The sequence below is a fragment of the Danio rerio genome, chromosome 20 (genome assembly GCF_049306965.1).
Source record: "Danio rerio strain Tuebingen ecotype United States chromosome 20, GRCz12tu, whole genome shotgun sequence".
Classification (NCBI taxonomy): Eukaryota; Metazoa; Chordata; class Actinopteri; order Cypriniformes; family Danionidae; genus Danio; species Danio rerio.
Window position 1 is genome coordinate 41,116,356 of NC_133195.1, and position 22,881 is coordinate 41,139,236.

The 22,881-nt window shown below is 34.4% G+C and overlaps 1 protein-coding gene across 3 annotated transcripts; it reads left to right on the forward strand.

The window, feature by feature from the left end:
• The first annotated feature begins 1,308 nt into the window (after positions 1 to 1,308).
• On the forward strand, positions 1,309 to 20,359 carry flvcr1 (FLVCR choline and heme transporter 1). 3 transcript variants are annotated; one of them, XM_073932844.1, is made up of 11 exons: positions 1,309 to 1,387; positions 1,507 to 2,223; positions 3,321 to 3,465; positions 3,880 to 4,020; positions 7,393 to 7,460; positions 10,103 to 10,206; positions 14,916 to 15,023; positions 16,902 to 17,007; positions 17,203 to 17,314; positions 17,397 to 17,461; positions 19,216 to 20,359. In XM_073932844.1, the coding sequence occupies exons 2-11, from the start codon at positions 1,579 to 1,581 to the stop codon at positions 19,297 to 19,299; spliced, it is 1,578 nt and encodes a 525-aa protein (XP_073788945.1). In that variant the 5' UTR covers positions 1,309 to 1,387; positions 1,507 to 1,578; the 3' UTR covers positions 19,300 to 20,359.
• The last annotated feature ends 2,522 nt before the right edge of the window (positions 20,360 to 22,881 follow it).

Genomic DNA, 22,881 nt, shown 5'->3' on the forward strand with positions numbered 1-22,881 from the left:
GCCTGCTGCAGCTGCTGGACGGTCTCTACAGCACACAGAGCTCCATATTCTGCTTCATCAACAGAGGATTTTTTGCTTGCACAGTTTATATCTGTCTGCACTTTGCTGTTTCTTTATTGTTTGTGATTCTTGATTTATTTTAACAAAAGTGTCTGCAACTAAAATGTAATGGAAATAAAGCATTTTCAATATATTTTTGAAAACTCTATTATATATATTTACACAGCCATAATGTGAAAATGGAAATAAATAACATTTAATAACAATAACCCAATGCATTGGGTTAAATTAAATAACCAAATGCATTGGGTTAAAATAACCCATAGTTGGGAAGGTGCTATAATAACCTGTTGGGTTATATGATTGGGTATTTTAACCCAATTATTTTGACAGAGTGTGCACATAGAATACAGTAAAGAGGAACAGTTAAAATCTGGATTATTTTCAACAACTAAGGTTACAAAAATGTATGTATATATATATATATATATATATATATATATATATATATATATATATATATATATATATATATATATATATATATATATATATATGTTAGGAGCTTTACAGAAGTAATCTTTAATCGAAATTAGATATTAATCCAATAAACATCCATTCAATAATAACTGCTTAGTTAATAAAGTTGCTTTAGTTTTCTATTTAGAATTTCCTCTTTCTGGTCATATGCCCCCAAAGTAAATGTTTTGTTGAGTTTGGGGCCATTTAACTAACTTCATGTTTAACTGCTCTAAAAGTGCTGGGTTGTTTTAACCCAACATTGGGTCAGTCAAATATGGGGGAAAAAACCCAACATTGGGTTAATTTTATAAATGAAATTTAAATCACACTTTTTAACCCAAATGGATGGGTTTGTTTATATTTTGACCCAACATTAAGTCAAAACAACCCATCATTTTTGGAGCAGTTAAACGGCATATATAATCAGTAAGAAGATAATCTAAATAGAAAACTAAAACAAACTCTCTGCCATGTACAGGACTTGCTTATTCTAAAACATGCGCTTATAGCCTGGAGATTTGATACTTATTCATTCTACCTCTGAAAAGGTTACAGTGATAGAACGTTTAAGATATGTTACTTTAAAGAATACCCTTAGGGTTTGTTTTAGGACCCCTAAGTGTTTTTGACACGGGCTAGTTGTGTAGAGTAGGAAAAAGGCCCTTGAAGCGACAGTTCAGCAGTGTGCCGTGTAGAAGAAGGCTTGTCTATTAGCCCCGCCCCACCTGCGCTTTCATTGGTCCTCGCCAAGCCTATAAATCTACTTACAGTAGCGGCAGACAAGCCGAAGCGGAGTAAGCAAATCCGACGAGGATGCGCACATCACGCCACCTCCATCATCGTCACTCTCATGCTGCTGAAGCCGGTAGTTATCGCAAACGTGGTGCCAATTTAGTCCGTAGACAATAATTACAACGTATCATTTGTGTTGTTAACAATTGGACGCTTCTTCCTTGTCTTTCTTTTATACGCCTACCGCTCCAGGAAACGCACCCAAAGCCACCTGGCATGCAGTGAAAACGTTCATATCACAAGGAAAGCGTTACTTTTGTCACAATGGTGGCAGGTGAGTTTCTCCAGGAGCAGCATGTTCTGCCCGACAGCGCACCTGAAGGAAACACAGACGAGGACAGCGGCTACAAGGAGCTCTCCAACGGGTCGGTCCACATCACGCTGGACCCGAAGGTGCTGGAGCAGGAGCTTCCACCGCCGGATGAAAAAGAGGCGATGCTTCCCGCCGAACAGAGGAGCGATGCGCTGGAGACCAGACTCTACTGGAGGCGCTTTGCGGTCCTCGCGGTGTTCAGCCTTTATTCGCTCGTCAACGCCTTCCAGTGGATCCAGTACAGCATCATCACGAACATTTTCATGGACTATTATGGTGTAACAAGCATCGCCATCGACTGGCTCTCCGTGGTCTATATGGTCGCGTACGTGCCTTTAATCTTCCCTGCGACCTGGCTGTTGGATAAGAAGGGGCTGCGGGTGACAGCGCTTCTCGGTGCCGGGTTGAATGCCCTGGGCGCGTGGGTGAAGTGCGCCAGCGTGGGGCCCGGCCTGTTCTGGGTCACCATGACCGCGCAGATCATATGCTCAGTGGCACAGGTGTTCATCCTCGGCCTGCCCTCCAGAATCGCCTCGGTTTGGTTTGGCCCGAGAGAAGTTTCCACGGCCTGTGCCTTTGCTGTGTTGGGCAACCAGGTGCGGGCTTTAAATTGCATTACTTCAGTTACACATGTGGTTAAAGATTAATGGGAATTTACCATATTGTTAATGTGGTTTTACAGTTAGCAACAACCAAGCACTGTTAAATTTGTGCGTTTACCGTAATAAATGGATAATATCAGGGTAATAGTTTACAGTAAAATGTAAGAAATTAGCTGGAAGCTTTGTTTTTAACATCGAGGATCCATTCAAGCATTGAAATGCCTTTAAGCATTCAGCTGGTTAGAAAATTATTTTGTTATTTTATAATAGTGGTTTTAAGGGATAAACAGTTTAGGCATGTTGCTCATGTAAGAAATTTTCAGTATTTACTAATATTTGTTTGAGATAGATACACAACATTATTTTTTATATATTGTATTTTTAGAAAGATAGATAAAATAAAGTGTAAATCCAGTGGATTTGTTTTCATTCTTAAGGGTTGAGTCCGTTTTCATCAACCTTTATTATTATTAAATAACTTTATCATTTCAAGTATATATATTTTATAAAGTTATATTTATCTACCTTTACATTCTTTAAGCATTTACTAACCCTCCTTGCTCCAAACAATATTGACATTCTATCTCTCATTAAAATTAAAAAAAAAAAAAAAAATATATATATATATATATATATATATATATATATATATATATATATATATATTGTGTGTGTGTGTGTGTGTATGTATGTATTTTTATTATTATTTTTTTTTTGTGAACAATTGTTTTTATTATTTCAGTTTTTATATAATATAGAAAGAATACAGCATATGAGTAAAACAACCCCGAATCCCCACCCGCTACCCAGGTAGACTTGGTCTATAATAACAGAAGTTAAAAGATTGCTGTAAAAAAAAAGAAGAAAAAAAGAATAATGTTAAACCAAATAAAGAGTAGAAGTTAAGTACAAATAAATAACGATTACATCATGAGATACATAAATTACATATGAACAGAAATGCTGTACATTAGAAGGGAAACAAAATATTTAACAATATTAAAAGCTATAATCCAAGACTTAAGCATTTTTTTATTTATTTGTATTATGTATGGAGTTGTTTGTAATATGGTCTCTTTATTTCCCGTCAGCTTGGTGTGGCCATAGGATTCCTCCTCCCCCCTGTACTGGTTCCCAACACCGCAGACGACAAAGATCTCATGGGCCACAACATCAGCATTATGTTCTACGGGACAGCGGCAGTTTCAACTTTGCTCTTCCTTCTAACAATATTTGGTAACAATCAGTATCTGCATTTCACATTGTTAAAACCTTTTTCCCCACAAGTTGAGTAACAGAGGTTGAAATAAAGACACAGATATAAACAATCCTGCTAAACAACTTTCTCTTATTCAGTCTTCTGAACACTATGATTTCTGCACTTTTTGCTATTATGATGATTCAGAATGCATATAAACAAGTTGTAGCATGTTGAAGACCTTGGGCATTACCATTGCATATTATAATGTGTATCGCCAGAATAAAGAGCTGTATAATAAACACTGACAGCAGCGATGTATGCAACATTAACATTTTGAGGAGTATCAAAAATAATACAAAAATGTTTATCTCTTAACAACAGCTGGAAACATGTTCAGAAGTCAGTTAATGAGGATTAGAACTTCATTTATGTGTTTTGTTTTTATTCAGTCATTAAGGACAGACCTCCACTACCACCCAGCAAAGCTCAAGCTGTTCTTTCCACGGGTCCAGCCGAAGACTATTCATACAAGAAGTCAATCATTAACCTCTTCAGAAACAAGCCCTTCATTCTGCTCCTCATCAGCTATGGTAAGAAAGACAATTGTTCAGTAATAGAAATAGCAAATACTGTCATGACTTCTCATACTTAGCATTTTGGCATAAGGAAAATAACACATTTATAGTCTACTGAGGTCTGTCAAAAATAACTACACCCTAGCAATATTTTATACTGTGTGGTCTCCTAAATTTTTAAATGTTAATTGCAATTTTATTAGGCTACATATTTCTTCTAACACATTTCTAGCTATGTATCTTATTTACTTCAGTGGTATTTAAGTTTACATTTATATATTTTTTATTTTTTTATTTTTTATATTCATGAAATTAGTTTTAATTTTATAATTTGTGTTCATTAATTTTCCTTTAATCTGTTCTAAACCACAGTTTTGTTTCTTTAGCTTTCGTAACTTAAAATTTTCCCAATTGCAATCATTCTTTATGCCATTTTATTTTATTTTATCATGTTCATGGTTGATAGCAAACCTTTCTAATACTACTATTATGCAGCTTCATTATATAAAACTGACATACTTTACATTCAAAATGTTTCACTTTTATGTTAACATTTAAATTAATCATTTGATACAGTATATGTATTTAATAAAAACATATATCAGATGTTCTTATGTTTAAAAATACCACTAAAGCAGTAATTCATTTCTTTAAATAAAATCTAAACCAACCCTTAATCCTACCTATGCCACTAAACCTGTTCCTAACCTTAATCATATCATTCATTGGCAACAAAAGTGTTTTGCAGTACACCATAAGCATAAGTGCATTGTATTTACAGGTAATCTTGTTTGTTGTATGTACATAGTAGTAGTTAAAGTAATAATAAGAAGAATACAGTTTATTTGTAATGCGCTTTTTTTAAACTCAAAGAGCTACAAGGCAAAATGCCAGCAACACAAGGCAAGCAAAACAGCACAACAGTAAAAGATGCAATAAAACAATAAAAATATGAACCATAAGACAGAATAAAAAGTTAACGAAATGATCATCCTAAGTTAAAAGCTATGCTAAAATGGTGAGTCTTAAGAAGTTTCTTAAAACATTACAGAGAGGCAGTATTCCTAATGCTGATGGGGGGAGTGCATTCCACAGCTTAGGCACACTGTGAGAAAGCCCTCCCACCCATGGTCTTGAGTTTACACCATGGCTGATACAAGGTAAGTCCCGATGCAGAACAAAGACTGCGGGCTGGAGTGGCGAGGGTCACCAGGTCACAGATGTAACTGGGTGCTAACCCATGCTCTACTTTAAAAGTTAAAATCAAGGTCTTAAAATCAGTCCGTGATTTAATAGGAAGACAGTGCAATTGTTGTATCACAGGAGTAATATGGTGGCGTGATTATGTGTGTGTCAGAACCCACGCAGCGGAATTTTATATATTGTAGTCTTCTGAGAGAACTTGTAGGTAAACCCCCAAATAGTGAATTACAAAAATCAAGATGTGATGTGATAAAGGCATGGATAAGCCTCTCTGCATCTGGTCGTGAGAGAAATGGTCTGATCCGTGCAATATTGCGGAGATGAAAGAAGGCAGTTTTTGTTAAGTGTTTGAAGTAGGAGTTATAACTGAGCTGTGCAAAGAGCACCCCAAGGTTACACACCTGGGTAGAAGGAGCCAGTTGAACGTTATCAACCGAAAGTGAAAAATCCTTGTACTGGCTAACCTTAGTAGGGGTGCCAATTAATAAGACCTCAGTTTTAGAACTGTTGAATTTAAGGAAGTTTTGATTCATCCAAGATTTTATTTCTAAAAGACAGGCAGATAAAACTGAACTGAAAGTCTGCATGAAATCAAAATTTACAATGTATATTTTGCTAGCACACGTTGTTAGTCTTAAGGTGAACAATTAATGTGTTCACGTTAATCCACTGATTAAAGCCTGGTGTGCGTTAAGTGATTGGCGCAACCCACTGCGCATGCCTTGCTCGTTGCTGTGCATTTATACTTCTGCCCGTTGTTGTGTTGCTCTGCAATAACACTTCTGAAACGTTAGCTGGCAGTAGGTTTTTATGTTCCTCTATGTGGTGTTTCTTCGCTGGTGTTTTGTTTTTTCTGAACTCTACATTATCATTTTGAGGCTGGAATCGGCAACAACATTAATCATAATGTAAACACAAAATAAAACTTTCCATCTGGAGCTTCTTCACGTGATTCGACACTTGTAAACACTTGCTCCATCTGGTTTGTGTAGCTCGGTCCCACCCACTCTCGTCACCGCTACCAAGCCGTCCAATCACGGAGTTAGCGCTATGCGTCGTTGCGGCTTGTAGTTACATTTTTTGAGAGGTGTGCGATGGACATGGCAAGGGCTATGCATCCATGCGCAGACTGTGCCGTAGCATACAAGTTCGCTTGACGCAGAAGTATAAATCAGCATTAACCAATCCACTTTGCCTTTAGTAATATTTAATCAAAATCTGACAATTTGCTTCCACTCTGAATTGGCAGTTCTTCTCTGATGATGTCAGTTTGACGGCTTAGGCACGCCCCCTCCAACTGTTAGTTTGCTGCGAGTGAAAGATGAGTGGACAAATGCAAAAATTAAATCCGGCCCCTACTTAATATTCTGTTTCAGATGGAAATATTGGACTTCAATAAAAGTTGAAGTAATGTCTGGTTCACGCAGACTTTAAAAGTCCTTTAAAAGTTTTTTAGATGTTAGTATCAGTATGTTAGTTTTAAGGATATAAGCGAGTCTCCTCCAAAATAGTGGCAAAATTTGCATTTAAAAATGTAGAACTGAGATAAATTTCCAGGGCGGCATGGTGGCTCAGTGGTTAGCACTGTCGCCTTACAGTAAGGTCGCGTGGGTTTCCTCCAGGTGATCCGGTTTTCCCCTACAGTCCAAAGAAATCCAGTACAGGGGAACTGAATAAACTGAATTTGCCATAGTATGAGTGTGGATGAGTGTGAATGGATGTTTCACAGTACTGGGTTGCAGCTGGAAAGGCATCTGCTGTGTAAAACCTATGCTGGATAAGTTGGCGGTTTATTGAAAATGAATGAATATAAACATCCAAGCTTGCAATTTGTCCCTTCTGCCTAAATGGATTAACAATTTTATTCAGTTTCTCATTAAATCTTGACCAATCAAGTGCTCTCTAGTATCTGACATGCCCCACCCTCTTCAAGATGCTTTTCATTTGCTTTTAATTTGATGCACTTGAGCTCAACCACTCTCTATGGCAGAGCTGTGATAAAAACAAAATGCTATTGGCTGTTTTTTTTAAAGGCAGGAGCTACTCTATGTCCCACTGTCTCTTTATCTCTTAACATCAAATAAATGAATGCATAATTCAAAGCGCTTCACGGGATCTTTAAAAACACTTAACATAATGTGAGAAAAGTTCTGCATTTGAATCTTTTATCTGCTCATGTTTTAGGTATCATGACCGGATCGTTCTACTCTGTCTCTACACTCCTCAATCAAATGATTATTACTCACTACAAGGTAGGTGACCTTTATTATATACTATTCATTTTCATGTGCAGCAATCGGTGTAAGGATTTTTTCTGTCTCCGTTTCTCCATTTTCACAATGGAACTGTTTGATGGGAATGGGCGGCTGAGCACCAGTTTTTTTGTTCAGGCTTTTGCAGTTCATTAGCAACTTTCATGCATGCCTGCTACTCATGATAGGGTCCAAATGAAAAGACAAGCACTGAATGTACTGTACATTACCAAGTTCGATCTGTCCAAATGCTCTGCAGGCTTAAGTTGGCTTAAGTTTGATGACCATGTGATCCCTCTTATTGTGCACTTCAGTATCTGGTCGTGAGAACCGTTTAAAAGGGGAGACGGGTGATTGTTAGGCAAAGTGTTGTAGTAGATTAGGGCCAATATACATTCTGCTGAGACTGATCACTTAAGCAAAAACAAAAAAAAAAAAAAAAGATTTAGCCATTTATTTTTGACCTCAACGGTGTTTTTTGGTACCTGAAAATACCTGAAAAGAATTATACAGTTATTGTGTAAATACATTTATTTTGGTAACACTTTAGAATGATGCTCCATTGGCTAATGTTAGTCTATGTATTTACTAACATTTACTAAATATGAATAATCTTGTAAAGCATTCATGATTCATGGTTCAACATTTACTTATGAATTATTAAATTCCAAAGTTTACATTAGTTAAAGCACCGTTAGTTAACATGAACTAATGGTATTTAACTTAAATAACATTAGCTAATGTTAACAAAGATTAATAAATACGTAATAAAAGTGTAATGAATTGTTTGTTCACGTTATTAAATACATGAACTAACAATAACTAATGGACCATTATTTTAAAGTGTTACCCATATTTTATGTTCATGTATATTTTCTTTAATCTGTTATTATAACGCACAGTTTTGTACCTTTTATCTAAACTTAACCTCAACATAACCTCATTTCTTTTTGCGTTTTTGTCATACACAATGAAGATTTTGATTGTTTGATCATATTTATGGCTTAATTTCTTTGCAAACCTCTGCAGTTTATTATTATTGCAGTTATTGTGGTCTCTGTGTAAACTACAATAGCATGATTTTGTGACGTCATTCTCATGGGTATGATGTGTTCATACTATCAGACTGCATGAATACTTGACAACTAAAACAATAATGGTTGATTACACAAGAGAGTATGTGCACAGGTTTGTAGTGTTTCATTCGCAAATTTGCTTCGCCAGCTACTGACCTGTACTATATAACACTGTTTTTAATTATTTAAATAGGTCTAGGTAAGCAAGAATTGTTTTGACATTTTTTATACAGAATTTTCTTTGTTAGGGCTGTGCACCCACCAATGCTTTTTTCAACCAAGGGTAGCACATTTTTCCATTTGGTCTCAATGGGAGCATTGGTTTTAAAAAGATACAGAATAAAAATCTTTATAAATTCTCACCCACTTGTCATCCAAGATGTTAATTTCCTTCTTTTTTCTACTGAAAAGAAATTCAGTTTTTGAGGAAAACGCCCTAGGATGTTTTCTTCATATAGTTGATTTCTAGGGTGCTCAGTAGTTTGAACTTGTAAATTGCAGGTACAGTGCAGCTTCAGAGAGCTTTACATGGTCCCAGCCAAGGAATAATGGCTTTATATAGCAAAAAAGTCTGGCTTTTTCTTTAAAAAATAAAAAATTAAATAAAAAGCTTTTTAATCACAAATGCTTGCGTCACAAATTTAGTGTCAGCTAGTGCCAGTGATCAACTTTAGGTAAAAATAATTGCTCATAACTTTCACCTTTTTAGCCAACTTTCCAATCACAGTGTAGGAAGGGTAGTTATTAACAGTATCCATAGGTATTTTACAGTTAAAGTCAGAATTATTAAACTTTTTACATTATTATTAAACCCCTTTGAACATTTTTTTCCTTTTTAAATATTTCCCAAATAAGGTTTAACAGAGCAAGGAAATTTTCACAGTATGTCTGATAATATTTTTTCTTCTGGAGAAAGACTTATTTGTTTTATTCCGGCTAGAATACAAGCAGTTTTTGATAAAAAAAAAAAAAAAACATTTTAAGGTCAAAATTTATTAGCCCCTTTAAGCTATATATTTTTTGATAGAATACAGAACAAACCATCATTATACAATAACTTGCCTAGTTAACCTAATTAACCTAGTTAAGCCTTTAAATGTCACTTTAAGCTGTATAGAAGTGTCGTGAACAATATCTAGTCAAATATTATTTACTGTCATCATGGCAAAGATAAAATAAATCAGTTATTAGAAATGAGTTATTAAAACTAATGTTTAGAAATGTGTTGAAAAAATCTTCTCTCCATTAAACAGAAATTGGGGAAAAAATAAACAGGGGTGCTAATAATTCAGGTAGTTTAATAATTCTGACTTCAACTGTATATCATATCTACCAAAACATCTCAACTTATTCAAATCAAGCATGCACTGCTAGGTGTTTTCACTTTGTTTTCTTTGGTGGACACACTGTCAGCTGCTGGTTTCAACTGGAGCCCTAATGAATTTGCTTTTGTAAGCTTCTAATATAAAGTCTTAAGATCAAGGCTAACATGTTTGAAAAATGATTGAAATGTTAAGTTACACACTTTAAAACACCTTTTAATCTTATACAAACTTGTTGTTTTAGGGTGAGGAGCTAAACACAGGCAGAATCGGCTTGACCTTGGTGGTGGCTGGAATGTTTGGCTCCATACTTTGTGGAATCTGGCTGGATCGTACTAAAACCTATAAGTAAGTATATGCTGAACAGGTGGATTTTATCTTTTAATCGTTTGCTTGTAATTTAAAGTGCCCTATTATGCTATTTTAAAGGTTCTTAGTTTTGTTTTGGAGGTTTCCTACAATAGGTTTACTGTACATGCATCCAAGGTCAAAAAACAACTATATATTTCACATCTTCTCATTTAAAGAATCTCAAACGATTTGCTCAAAGTTTCATTAATTTTAAATTAGGGCTGCACGATATTGGAAACATTTTACATTGCAATTTTTTTTCTATATAATGCGATATAAATACAATTTAATCAGATTACTTAAATAGCTCTATTTGCTAAGGCATTACTTTATATTGAGTGGGATGATTCTGTAGAGAAGTGAAATATAAATATAGTTTTTGTCATTTATTTTTTTCAGAATTAATAGCCCCCTTTGAATTTTTTTAAATGATGTTTAACAGAGCAAGGAAATTTTCTTCTGGGGATTCTTGTTTTATTTCAGCTAGCATAAAAGCAGTTTTAAATTTTTTATTCATTCATTCATCGCACCTGGAGGAAACCCACTTGAACACGGAGAGAACATGCAAACTTCACACAGAAATGCCAATTGCCCCAGCCAGGGCTCGAACCAGCAACTTTCTTGTTGTGGGGTAATTGTGCCACCCACTGGACCACTGTGCTGCCCCTTTTTATTTAAACACCATTTTAAGGTGAAACCTAAGAGGGGTAATAATTCTGACTTTAACTGTACATATAATAAACCAACTACAGCCATAAATAAACACAATGGAGCAAATCTCAAAGTGAAATAAACCATGCTTTATGGTTTTCTGGAGAGAGTAACTATATTCAGTACAGAAATTTAATAATCAAATGTAAAATAACACTGCATAGTCTTCATCATATAAATAATTAAATAAAACTAATCTTCATTAAACTTCTTTATGCTCTATTCAAATGTTTTAAACTCTCTTACAATACTAAAAACACATGCAGATGATAAACTTTCAGTCTATTGTGGTTGAATTATGCAGTGACTCCCGAAATATCCTGTGTTTTAACCTATGGTCATCTATAATCAGACTCAACATTGCATATGTTGCGATGTGACTTGTGGATGCACACAATGCGATATATGAGACATTGTGCAGCTCTATAAATCCCTCCTTTAATAGGGAACTCTGCACGGTAATAGTCTTAGAAAAGGTCTTAAGAGTTATTGAATTTCAGTTTCTAATGGAGTTGATTAAACCATATCAACTTGAGCCAATATTTAGTGATAAATCATTGGAAGGACTAGCTCACAGGTGTCAAACTCAGTTCCAAAAGGGCTGCAGCTCTGCACAGTTTAGTTCCAACCCTAATTAAACACACCTGATCAAACTAATCGAGTCCTTCAGGCTTGTTTGAAACCTACAGGTAAGTGTGTTGGAGCAGGGTTGGAACTAAACTGTGCAGGACTTCGGCACTCCAGGAATTGAGTTTGACACCCCTGAACTAGCTGATCAACCTGAACCTCCATGGCAAGTATGACTTAAAGGGTTGGTTTACCCTAAAATGGAAATTCTGTTATTAACTACTCACTTTTTATGTCGTTCCAATACTCTGAGACCATTGTTCATCTTTACAGCACAAATGAATTCCAAGAGACTCTGACCCTTGTTATACAGCACTGGTCCCGTCCCAGACAAGTTCAGAAATGGAGTCAAAAACATTGTCAAAACTTTCCATGTGACTTTAGCAGTTCAACTGTAATAATAAAAAGTTTGAAGAACACTTTTGTCCTCCAGAAAATTTGTAAAAATGACGCCAATTTCTTGTCAGAGTAGGGTGCGTTTATCCAGGAAGCCAGTGAAGAGTGTAGTCTGCCATTATGCAAATGTTTATGGATGTAGATCAGTTTCGGTTACAGAAATGAAACTGAAAATATTCAGAATCTGTTGTTCTTTTATAATCACAACGTCTGGTGCCCACATAGCAGACATGCATTAAGTAGTACAGTTCATTCAAAATACAGACAGGAGACCTTTAAAGGTTTTGCATTGATGTTAACACAAATTACAGACATTGATTAAACATTCATTATTTATTAAAGTGAATGTTTAAAAAAACAAACAAAACTGTGGCACTTTAAAGGGGTAGTTCATCAAAAGTATATATTCATCATTTATGCACATCCCAGTGGTTCTAAACTGTTATAAATTAATTTCTTTCTTTTGTTTAACACAAAACAAGATATTGTGAAAAATGTTGAAAACCAGCAGCCATCAACACCCATAGTGGGAACAAAAATACTCTGGAAGTCAATGGCTGCTGTCTTCCAACATTCTTCAATTCAAGATATCTTCCTTTGTGTTTAACAGAAGAAAGAAACTCAAATAAGTATTATGAAAGTATTAACACATTAGCTGTGGGTCTCTAAAGTATTAGATTTTCAATATCCACAGCAGCTAAATTATAATTGATTATTGTACAAATGTTTTTATTCACTAGTTTAATTGTATTGGGTCACATTAACAAACAATTTTGGTGAACAATTGTACATTTCCAATAGAGCAGAAATATTAAACCAAGCAGCTTTCTGTTCACCAATAAAGATATTTTATTTCGATCAACTTAAAGGTGTAGTAGGTGATCTGCCAATATGCTAACTACTTAGCATATTATCTTTGGACGGCAGGGTAGAGACTGTGTTTCAAAGTCACGCCTCCTGAAATCGCGAATGCGTGTACTGAGACATGACAGCAGACAACCCACTAGTCCATGCCATTCACCAGTTAGAAATGTAGTTATTGGTTGGCTGGTAGGCTACAGGAATTTTACTTGATACTAAGCCACACTTAAACGCTATTTCAGAGCGAATGTTCTTATTCGAATATTCCATTCTTTCACTGGGAGATTTCAGTGGCTGAACAACACGTCTGTGCATATAACCCATTCGTAACACAACACTGTCTTAATCAGCTCTGCTTGAAGCTAAAATAGTTTTAAAACAGAACATTACCTGTCTAACAGAAATACTTCAGCCGTGGTTTCGTCCTTATTCAAGCATGCCAAACTAACTCCAATATTGATTCAGGGTTTTAAAAAGTTTAAATTCAGCATTTGATTTTATCTCGACTGTGACTGTCTTATGTGCACCATGTCGTGAGTGCGCAGCACTCATGCAGATGGGCACGCGCTAATGGCGGATATGAGTGAACAGAGATGAGCAGAAGTCCTAATCTACATTTGCTGACAGACAGTCTGAGCTACTTATTAAAATTATGGGAGATGTCGGCCTAACAATATTTAATTGAATGAACATTTATTATTTTATGCCCTACCAAGAATATAAAAATACATATAAACACATTTAGATAATTTACTGTAATCATTACTATTGGAGTGTGATAAGACTTTCGACCAACACAACAAAAAAAAAAATTCTGAAGACAATCGCATATTGCACCTTTAAGCATTTATAAAAATTTGCTAGGAGGTATTATTCAGCTTTACACCAAATTCCAAATTGTGTAAAGTTCTGTTGAAAAAAAATGGATTTTGCCTGTGAATATTCACAGAACAGTGGTAAATATGATCACACTCTCACTAATTTGGAATAAATAAACGTACGGCAGTTCCCAACCAAACTTTGTGATCTATAAAAAACAAACAATGGGAGAATGTGCTCAGCTCTAAGGCCCCGTTTACACTAGTGCGTTTTAGTTTTAAAACGGTGTTTTAGATCAAAAACCATCGGCGTCCACACTAGCGTTTCACTTCGCGTTTCTGAACATATCTCCGTCCACACTACGCCAACAAAAGCGTATATCACGTGATCATTGGCGCACTGTGGGCATGCGCGTTCTAGTATAAACAGAAAGCATGCGTCTCGCTCGGCATTTGGTTATTGTTAGTCAACACACGGCGGTTGAACAATAAACGCGATGGCAAAGAAAGCAAGAGAGGTACTTTTGTGGACAGATGACGAGGTCGAGTTGTTACTAAACGTAACAAATAAATAACTGCACAATGGTGCATAAAACAGACAATAGTGCAAACAACGCTCCCATTTCTGTGTCCATGTTGTTGTTTTCAGTAATGTCTTCCGGTAGCGTTAAAGCCATGTGTTATAGTCATGTGATAGGGGCTTGACGAATAAGGGAAGGATACGCAATGACACAAAAGCCCCAATCAGGTAGCAAATCTCAGCAGTCCCGCCTCCGTTTTCAGATGTCTCCGTTTTTCCTCATCCACACTGAGACGGAGCAGCAGCATTTTAGAATGAAAACGGCCTCTCCAGCGTTTTCGAAATGCTCCGTTTTCAGTGCTCGAGAACTCCGGCGTAGTGTTGACGAATGGCGTAACCGAAGCAAAACTTATGCGTTTTAAAATGAAAATGCATTAGTGTAAACGGGGCCTAAGAAGTAAATCATAAGTAACATATTTAACTTAAATATGGACTTAATTAAAACACTTTACATCATCATATAAGCCATTATGAGTCATAAAGCATTGCCTCTTCTTGTTGAATTGCTGAATGCCTTCTCCATTGTAAGTCGCATTAGGCAAAAGCAGCTACTAAATGACTACATGTAAATGTATAATCATTAATAAATTAATAGTAAATGTATTCTGCCGTACGTTTACTTTTAGACATGTTTTTACACAATGTTTTATATATTATAAGACCCCAGATCTGAAAAACTTGCCAATTTTTGACTTTGTTTTCTCACTGTTTAGATTGACAACACTGATCGTCTATGTGCTGTCCTTTATTGGAATGGTGGTCTTCACATTCACACTGAACGTGCATCTGCTTGTCATCTTCTTCACTGCTGGAGTTTTAGGGTAAGCTTGTTACTTGAGTTCAACTTACTCTCTGCGATAAATGTCTTTCTTTTTAACTTGTTTCTAGTCTAATATCTAATAATTCTGAAAACAGAAAGCTTTTTCTAGGCAAGTGAAAAATATTGTCTTGTTTTTAGAAATGATACGTCAAAATTAAGTACGCTTTTCTTTAAAACAAGCAACGAAGAAAAAAAATAGAGAGTCAAGGCATGTAAATGCATATTTGTACTCTTTTCATTATTAAAATGACATTAAGTGAAAAGATATATAGGAAAAATATTATCATGCATATTTAGAACACAATTAATTTGATGACATATTAAAAGATTTTAATTTACAGTGAAAGTTTACCAAAAAAAAGTACATGTTCTCACTGTTTACTCACTCACTGTGGTTCTAAACTTTAATGAATTTCTTTCTTCTTTTGAACATAAATATAAGATATTTTGAAGAATGTTTTTTTTTCAACATTTTTTAGAATATCTTTCTTTGTATAAGTAGCTGAAACATACTCATAAGCAGTGCTCAAAATGAAAGGTGATGCAGGGAGATGGCATTCTACTCACCACAAAGCCTCACCTTTGTAAAATTACCATCCCCCCTTACCATCCCCTTTAGATTAACAACAATGTGTGTAATGTAAAAGTTATCATGCAAATTAAATATTAAAGTTCTCTCTTTATGGTAATTTATGACTTACAAACATTGACGATTGACCAATCAGAACTCAGTATTGTAAAAAGTATTGTTCACATCAAATTTAATATACTTAATGATAATACTTATTATTTGAGATTATAAAATATTTATGCATTAACGTTATCTTTCAAAAAGTCTACCCATCTGTCAATCAGACGTTTTTATTCAATTCAAATATAAAATAGTTTAGAACGATCATTTATTTATTTATATTTTTAAATAAGGACAGGTCAGAATAATATGTCATGCCTTTTTTTACATCTGTTTAACCAGTGGTTACCAAAGTGGGGACAATGAGGGGGTCGCTTGGTGATTTGCAAAAATGTACTTTCTTAAACTATTAGAATTACCACATTTTATCCATAACCTACAGAAGAAAAAATATAGTTAATAGTTACATAAAAACAACATGCAAATAAAAAGCCATCAGCCTTTTCATTTTTTGAAAGCAGATTGATTTTATGGCACCAGGTTAAACTTACTAACACATTTATGGCACTCATGTACATTAAAAATAAATACAGACCAAAACTGAACATGGAGGATGGTCTCCATGTGGCGTTCTTTAAAATTAAATGATTAATAGACTTGGACCTATTATTATGTGTGCGCAGTTGTGTGCAAGGTTTATATATTTATAACCACCTAAGAGAATATTGGGGATCGTGAGTCACTGGCATTGTTATTTTGGGTGTCGCAGGCTGAAAAGTTTGGGAACCCCTACGGTAAGCCAGGATAATGGAGCTGATGATTGTTTGACTTGTATTTCGACATTTTAAGTCTTTGAAACATTTGATTTGAAGCAATTGATCACCTCTCTTTGTCTGGAAAATAAAGTCGACAAATGTGATTTGATCACACGCCTGTTCTTTTGTAAATATTACATATATATATATATATATATATATATATATATATATATATATATATATATATATATATATATGTATATATATCACAATATAATATTGCAATATAAATATTACAAGAGAATGTTTTAGGAAACTATTGTCAATTATTCAGGTATGTTTAAAGTTGCCCTGAGAAGAAGCAGTGACAGGTTTTTCTTCTCTATTGTTGTCTGATTCCCTTAAACATGTTTGTACATGCTGATCATTTGTACTCACTGTCTTCCACGTAGGTACATATGACTCATGTTACTACTTTTTTTTACTTAAGGTTTTTTATGACTGGTTACCTTCCAATTGGGTTTGAATTTGGTGTTGAAATCACGTACCCCGAGTCTGAGGGCACATCCTCTGGTCTTCTGAATGCATTTGCACAGGTATGTGTGGCCTGCTGTTGTTCGATTTGTTTTTATTGTTTCTAGGCTTTCATTTCCATACACACCCTGGTAACTCTTTCAGATGATTTGACTTGGTCCCCAGCATTTAGTCTGTTCATATCTGATATTCTGAAGAACTGGTTCAGATTCTGCTTTGAGTAACTCACTGTCTCATACTCTTATCTTTAATTGTAGGTGTTCGGTATCATTTTTACTCTTATCCAAGGGAAGCTCACAACAGATTACAACCCACTCAGCGGAAACATTTTCTTGTGTGCCTGGATTCTCCTTGGGATTGTGCTGACAGGTTGCTTTTTTATTTACGAACCGTTTTATTGATCAGTATTGTTGATGAACAACATTAAGAAGCTTTTTTTTTGTTCTTGCAGCTCTGATTAAATCAGACCTCAAAAGGCATGATGTCAACGTGGGCAATATTAACAAAGCACAAGCAGTAAGTGTTGCTTTTCATCCCCTTACTGAATTAAATCTACCAAAAAGACTTAGAGGCTCATATCTTATAATGTAATGATAATATGGAGCAATAGATATCACTGTGTTCATAATCAGTTTAGTGCCAGATCAAAGTCAAAAAGGACAAAAGTCGAGCTGTGTGCCTGAGAAGATAAACTATTTTCAATCTGTCCATTGTTCTATCATTATCAGTGTTTAATTCCTCTCTTGTTTACATTTTTGCATTGGTCTGATGCTTTTAGCTAAAGTTGTTTACACTGCATTGAAGACACATGTTTGACAAGTCCTTGTATTTCCTGGAAATCAAATTCACAGCATATCTGTTGCTAGACTCACGCTGTACTACTAGCTACATATTGTTCTATCTATCTATCTATCCATCTATCTATCTATCTATCTATCTATCTATCTATCTATCTATCTATCTATCTATCTATCTATCTATCTATCTATCTATCTATCTATCTATCTATCTATCTATCTATCTATCTATCTATCTATCTATCTATCTATCTATCTATCTATCTATCTATCTATCTATCTATCTATCTATCTATCTATCTATCTACCTACCTACCTACCTACCTACCTACCTACCTACCTACCTACCTACCCAYCCATCCATCCATCCATCCATCCATCCATCCATCCATCCATCCATCCATCCATCCATCCATCCATCCATCCATCCATCCATCCATCCATCCATCCATCCATCCATCTATCTATCTATCTATCTATCTATCTATCTATCTATCTATCTATCTATCTATCTATCCACTGTATCTGTCTGTCTGTCCAACTGTCTGTCTGTTCATCTACCTATCTACATGTCTGTCTGTTTGTATGTGTCTGTCTATCTACCTAACTACCTGTATTTATCTGTCTGTCCATCTGTCTACCTAACTGTCTATCTATCTATCTATCTATCTATCTATCTATCTATCTATCTATCTATCTATCTATCTATCTATCTATCTATCTATCTATCTATCTATCTATCTATCTATCTATCTATCTATCTATCTATCTATCTATCTATCTATCTATCTATCTATCTATCTATCTATCTATTTATCTATCTATCTATCTATCTATCTATCTATCTATCTATCTATCTATCTATCTATCTATCTATCTATCTATCTATCTATCTATCTATCTATCTATCTATCTATCTATCTATCTATCTATCTATCTATCTATCTATCTATCTATCTATAAATCTATCTATTTATCTATCTATCTATCTATCTATCTATCTATCTATCTATCTATCTATCTATCTATCTATCTATCTATCTATCTATCTATCTATCTATCTATCTATCCATTCGTCTATCTGCCCGCTCGCCCATCCATCCATCCATTCATCCATCCATCCATCCATCCATCCATCCATCCATCCATACCTGTCTATTAATTTCTGACATCTGTCTGTCCATCTATCTAACTAATTGTCTGTCTTTCAGTCTATCTGTCTGCCTACATATTTATGTATCAACCTACCTATCTATTTGTCTGTCTGTCTACTTCAAATATACATAATCATATTTTAAAGTCTTTGATTCTCAACTATTAAATAGTTTTGCATTTTGCCTTTAACTGGTGGGATGTGCTCAAAATAACAAACTTAAAAATAATCAATGTAAAAATGTATGGCTTTTTATGGAAATGAAGAAGAGTTCCTGCTCCTAATTAGGCATCAGTTCATCAAGTGTATTTCCTCTAAAGGTTCCCACTGAACTGCCTTCAGACAAAGCCTCCAGCGACGTCAAGATGGAGTCTTCAGGTTTACCTCACGAGACCACCATTTAAGTCTTTACCGTCTCCAACAGCACATCGAACATCAGAACTGATCACAGACCGTCCTGAGATGACTTGAAATCTCTTTCTGCAGTAATCATGTTATAGTACAATTTTCAGTGAAAACAGACTTTAGTAATTGTTCACAAATATACTGTGACTTCAATCTAGGTTGAAAAGGACAACGTTTACCTTCAGTACGTCTCTTAATTATCAAAGCATGGTACTTTTTATCTGTTTCAAAAACTGTGGACCAAATATTCCGTATTTAAGAGGCTTTCTAATGCCCGTATGCACAATCCTGTTAGTGTGATTAGACAGCATGTTTGTTTGCTTCGTCTCAAGGACCTTTCTGATTGTGTGTGTGTACTGTAAAGCAATTTTGTTCATGTTGTGAAACACCCAAGGCCATGAACTCCTATTTTATTTATTCAGGATGATGAAGAATTGCCATGCTTTAAATGAAAAGTGTTCTGCAATCTAAAAAGCATCGCTCGTAAAGCGTCCACAGTAAGTGTGACATCATTTTAAGTGCTTATGTAATCATCGCAAGGTAAAATCAAATATTGTGACCTATCACACCATTAACAGAGATCAGACTTGTTTAGTTTTTTCAGGAAAGCACAAAATGAACCTGTCGGCATTTGTACCACATAAGAATGCTTCCTTTAAAGGAATGTAATCTGTCTATGAGAGTGCATTCCTTACAGGCCTAGCGAGGTTTCGTGAAAATGCCATACCTCAGATGTGTGGTAGAAAAAAGCACTATTGTTTTATACGCCTAGGTTTACTTTCCATTAACTAATTTTTGTATTGTAGAAGCATATTTATTGAAAAGACGTCTTTTTCAGAATTGTTTTTGTATTTATTATTATTTTTTTGCTTTTATCTTTACTGTTTCTACTTAGTGTACTTGGCGGTTAATGAAGGCAACTGTGCATATTGGTCTTTCACAGGATTACCACAAATGATGCTGGGAAATTCAGTGTAAAGTACCACTTTCTGCAAAAGCTCATGTCTCATCTTTTCATCTCTGCTGTTGTAACAATAAAAATAATATTGCTAAACAAAATGTGATTTGTTGGTTTTTGTATAGAGCAATATATTGCTTATATATTAAATCAAATGGCAGGGGGTTTTAAGCAATATATTCAGTTGAAATCAGTAGTATTAGCCTTCCTGAATTATTAGCCCCTCTGTACGTTTTTTCTACAGTTTCTGTTTAACATAAAAAATTTCTAAATATAACATTTCTAAATCTAATATTTTAATAACTCATCTCTAATAACTGATTCTTTTTATCTTTGACTGTACGTAATGTTATACAAGATAGTATTCAGCTTACAGTGCAATGTTAAGGTTTTATTGGGTTAACTAGGGTAAATAGTGTGCGTGTGTGTGTGTGTGTGTGTATATATATATATATATATATATATATATATATATATATATATATATATATATATATATATATATATATATATATGATTATTAAGATAAGTTAACCATTTTAGACCTATAAAGTACATTTCCCTGTAAATCTTCCATAAATGAGACAAAAATAATAATGCCAATAAACTTTTTTGTCCATTTCAATAGGTATCAGGTCAAAACAGTTGTACTTTAAAAACAATGTACTAACATGAAAATAAAAATAAAATAATATTCTAAATAAACTCAACTTTATTTCTGAAGGGTTTTAAATTAACAACAGCATACGGTACATATAAACAATGTATCATAAACACATGCAGAACCTCCCAAATACATACAAAACATGATAGGCTAATGAACATAAGTGTTTTCATTTACCTCTGAAGTGACTCTAAAGTGACTAGTAAAGTATCTTACACTGTTTTTTTAGGACAGTATAAGATCAAATTGTTATTCTGAAGGTTACAACTTAATACAGACAATAAACCATTTTAACTTCAAAATTTTAGGTTTTTATTATACGGACTACACATTATTTGAATCCATTGTTTTAAATAATCAATAAAAATTACTAGGGATAGTTCACCCAAAATTTTTAATTCTGTCATTACTCACTCTTCATCTGTTCCTTTTTAAGTTTCTTTGAACTCAAAAGAAGATAGTATTTGTTTTATAGCTTTATATAGCTTTATTCAAAATACTTTGTGTTTCAACAGAAAAAACAAGAAACTCATACAGGTTTAGGATCACTTGAGGTTGAATAAGTGAACAAACCTTTTAAAGTCTGCTTGATTTAAAGCTTGCAATCCGCCTCATTTTAAAATCTGACAGGCATCAATATAGACGCGTGAAAAACTAACTTATACTGTAAAAAAAGATAGCACTCATCACATTGATTATAATTATTCAATTTATTTTTTCTCATTTTTGGGTCCCTTAGACAGCCTTTCTTTTTTCTTTCTTTTTTGAGGGACGTTTTAGAAAGTATATTAAGTAGAACGTTTAAAAGAAGCGAGGGGAAATCAAACACGAAACAATCGCGTCCTCTAGTGGTCACATATAAACACTTGTCATCAAATGCACTTTTCTGCATTAAAGAGATAGTTCACTTCCAAATTAAATTTACTTACGATTTACTCTCCCTTAAGCTGTTCCATACCATTATGAGTTTGTTATCTGATGAACACTATCAAAAATATTTTGAAGAAAGCTGAAAACTTGCAACCATCGTAGTAGTAGTAGTAGTAGTAAAAAATATTATACAGCACTTTGAGAGGACTCATTCTACTCATATCCTCTCTTTTGGAGATCTGTGAGAAATAGGGTGTAGTTGCAAACCACTTTAAAATGTGTTTTAGATTCTTAACCATGTTTTAAACACTATTGTCATATTTATTGATTCTCTAGTGTAAAACCTGAATGAAAGAACGTTACTTAAAAAGGGATAGATCTTTCCTATGTTGAACACAAAAGAAGATATTTTGAAGAAAGCTAAACAATCTGTAACCATAGACTTCCTTAGAATTTGTTATTCCTATAAAAAAGTTGATTGTTACAGGCTTTCAGCTTGTTTCGAAATATCTTCTTTTAGGTTCAACAGAAGAAAGAAACTCATAAATGTTTCCAATAGTTGTCAAGTAGCCTAAACATTTCTCATTTGCATGTAATGGTCTATCTTGGTGTACAAGTACAAAATAATTAGAGCCATATAGTCTGTGCATTGGATCCTAAAATACATTAAAAAAAACAGATGAACTATTAAAAATCAACAAAAACATTTAATAAAATGACCAAAATAAAAGTAAAGAGTTCAGTCTCAGTCTGGTAAATAAAACATCCACTATTCTCTTTGCTGTAATATAGTTACCAATAAATTGTGACACATCTAAATAAAAAACCTGAGTTTATGGTGGTGTTAAAGAGAGGTGGACATTGTAACATAAAATTATACAGAAAGCATTAAAAAACAGCAGTAAAATACTAAAATATTTTAAAGGTAGGCCTAGTTTACTCAAAAATGAAAAAATGTTCTCTGTTTACTCAAGTGGTGTAAAACGTATGATTGTCTAATTCCACTGAACACTGAATAAGATATTTTGAAGAAAGCTGAAAACCTGTAGGCTGTCACCATCTTCCATTGTAGGAAAATAAATATCAGTC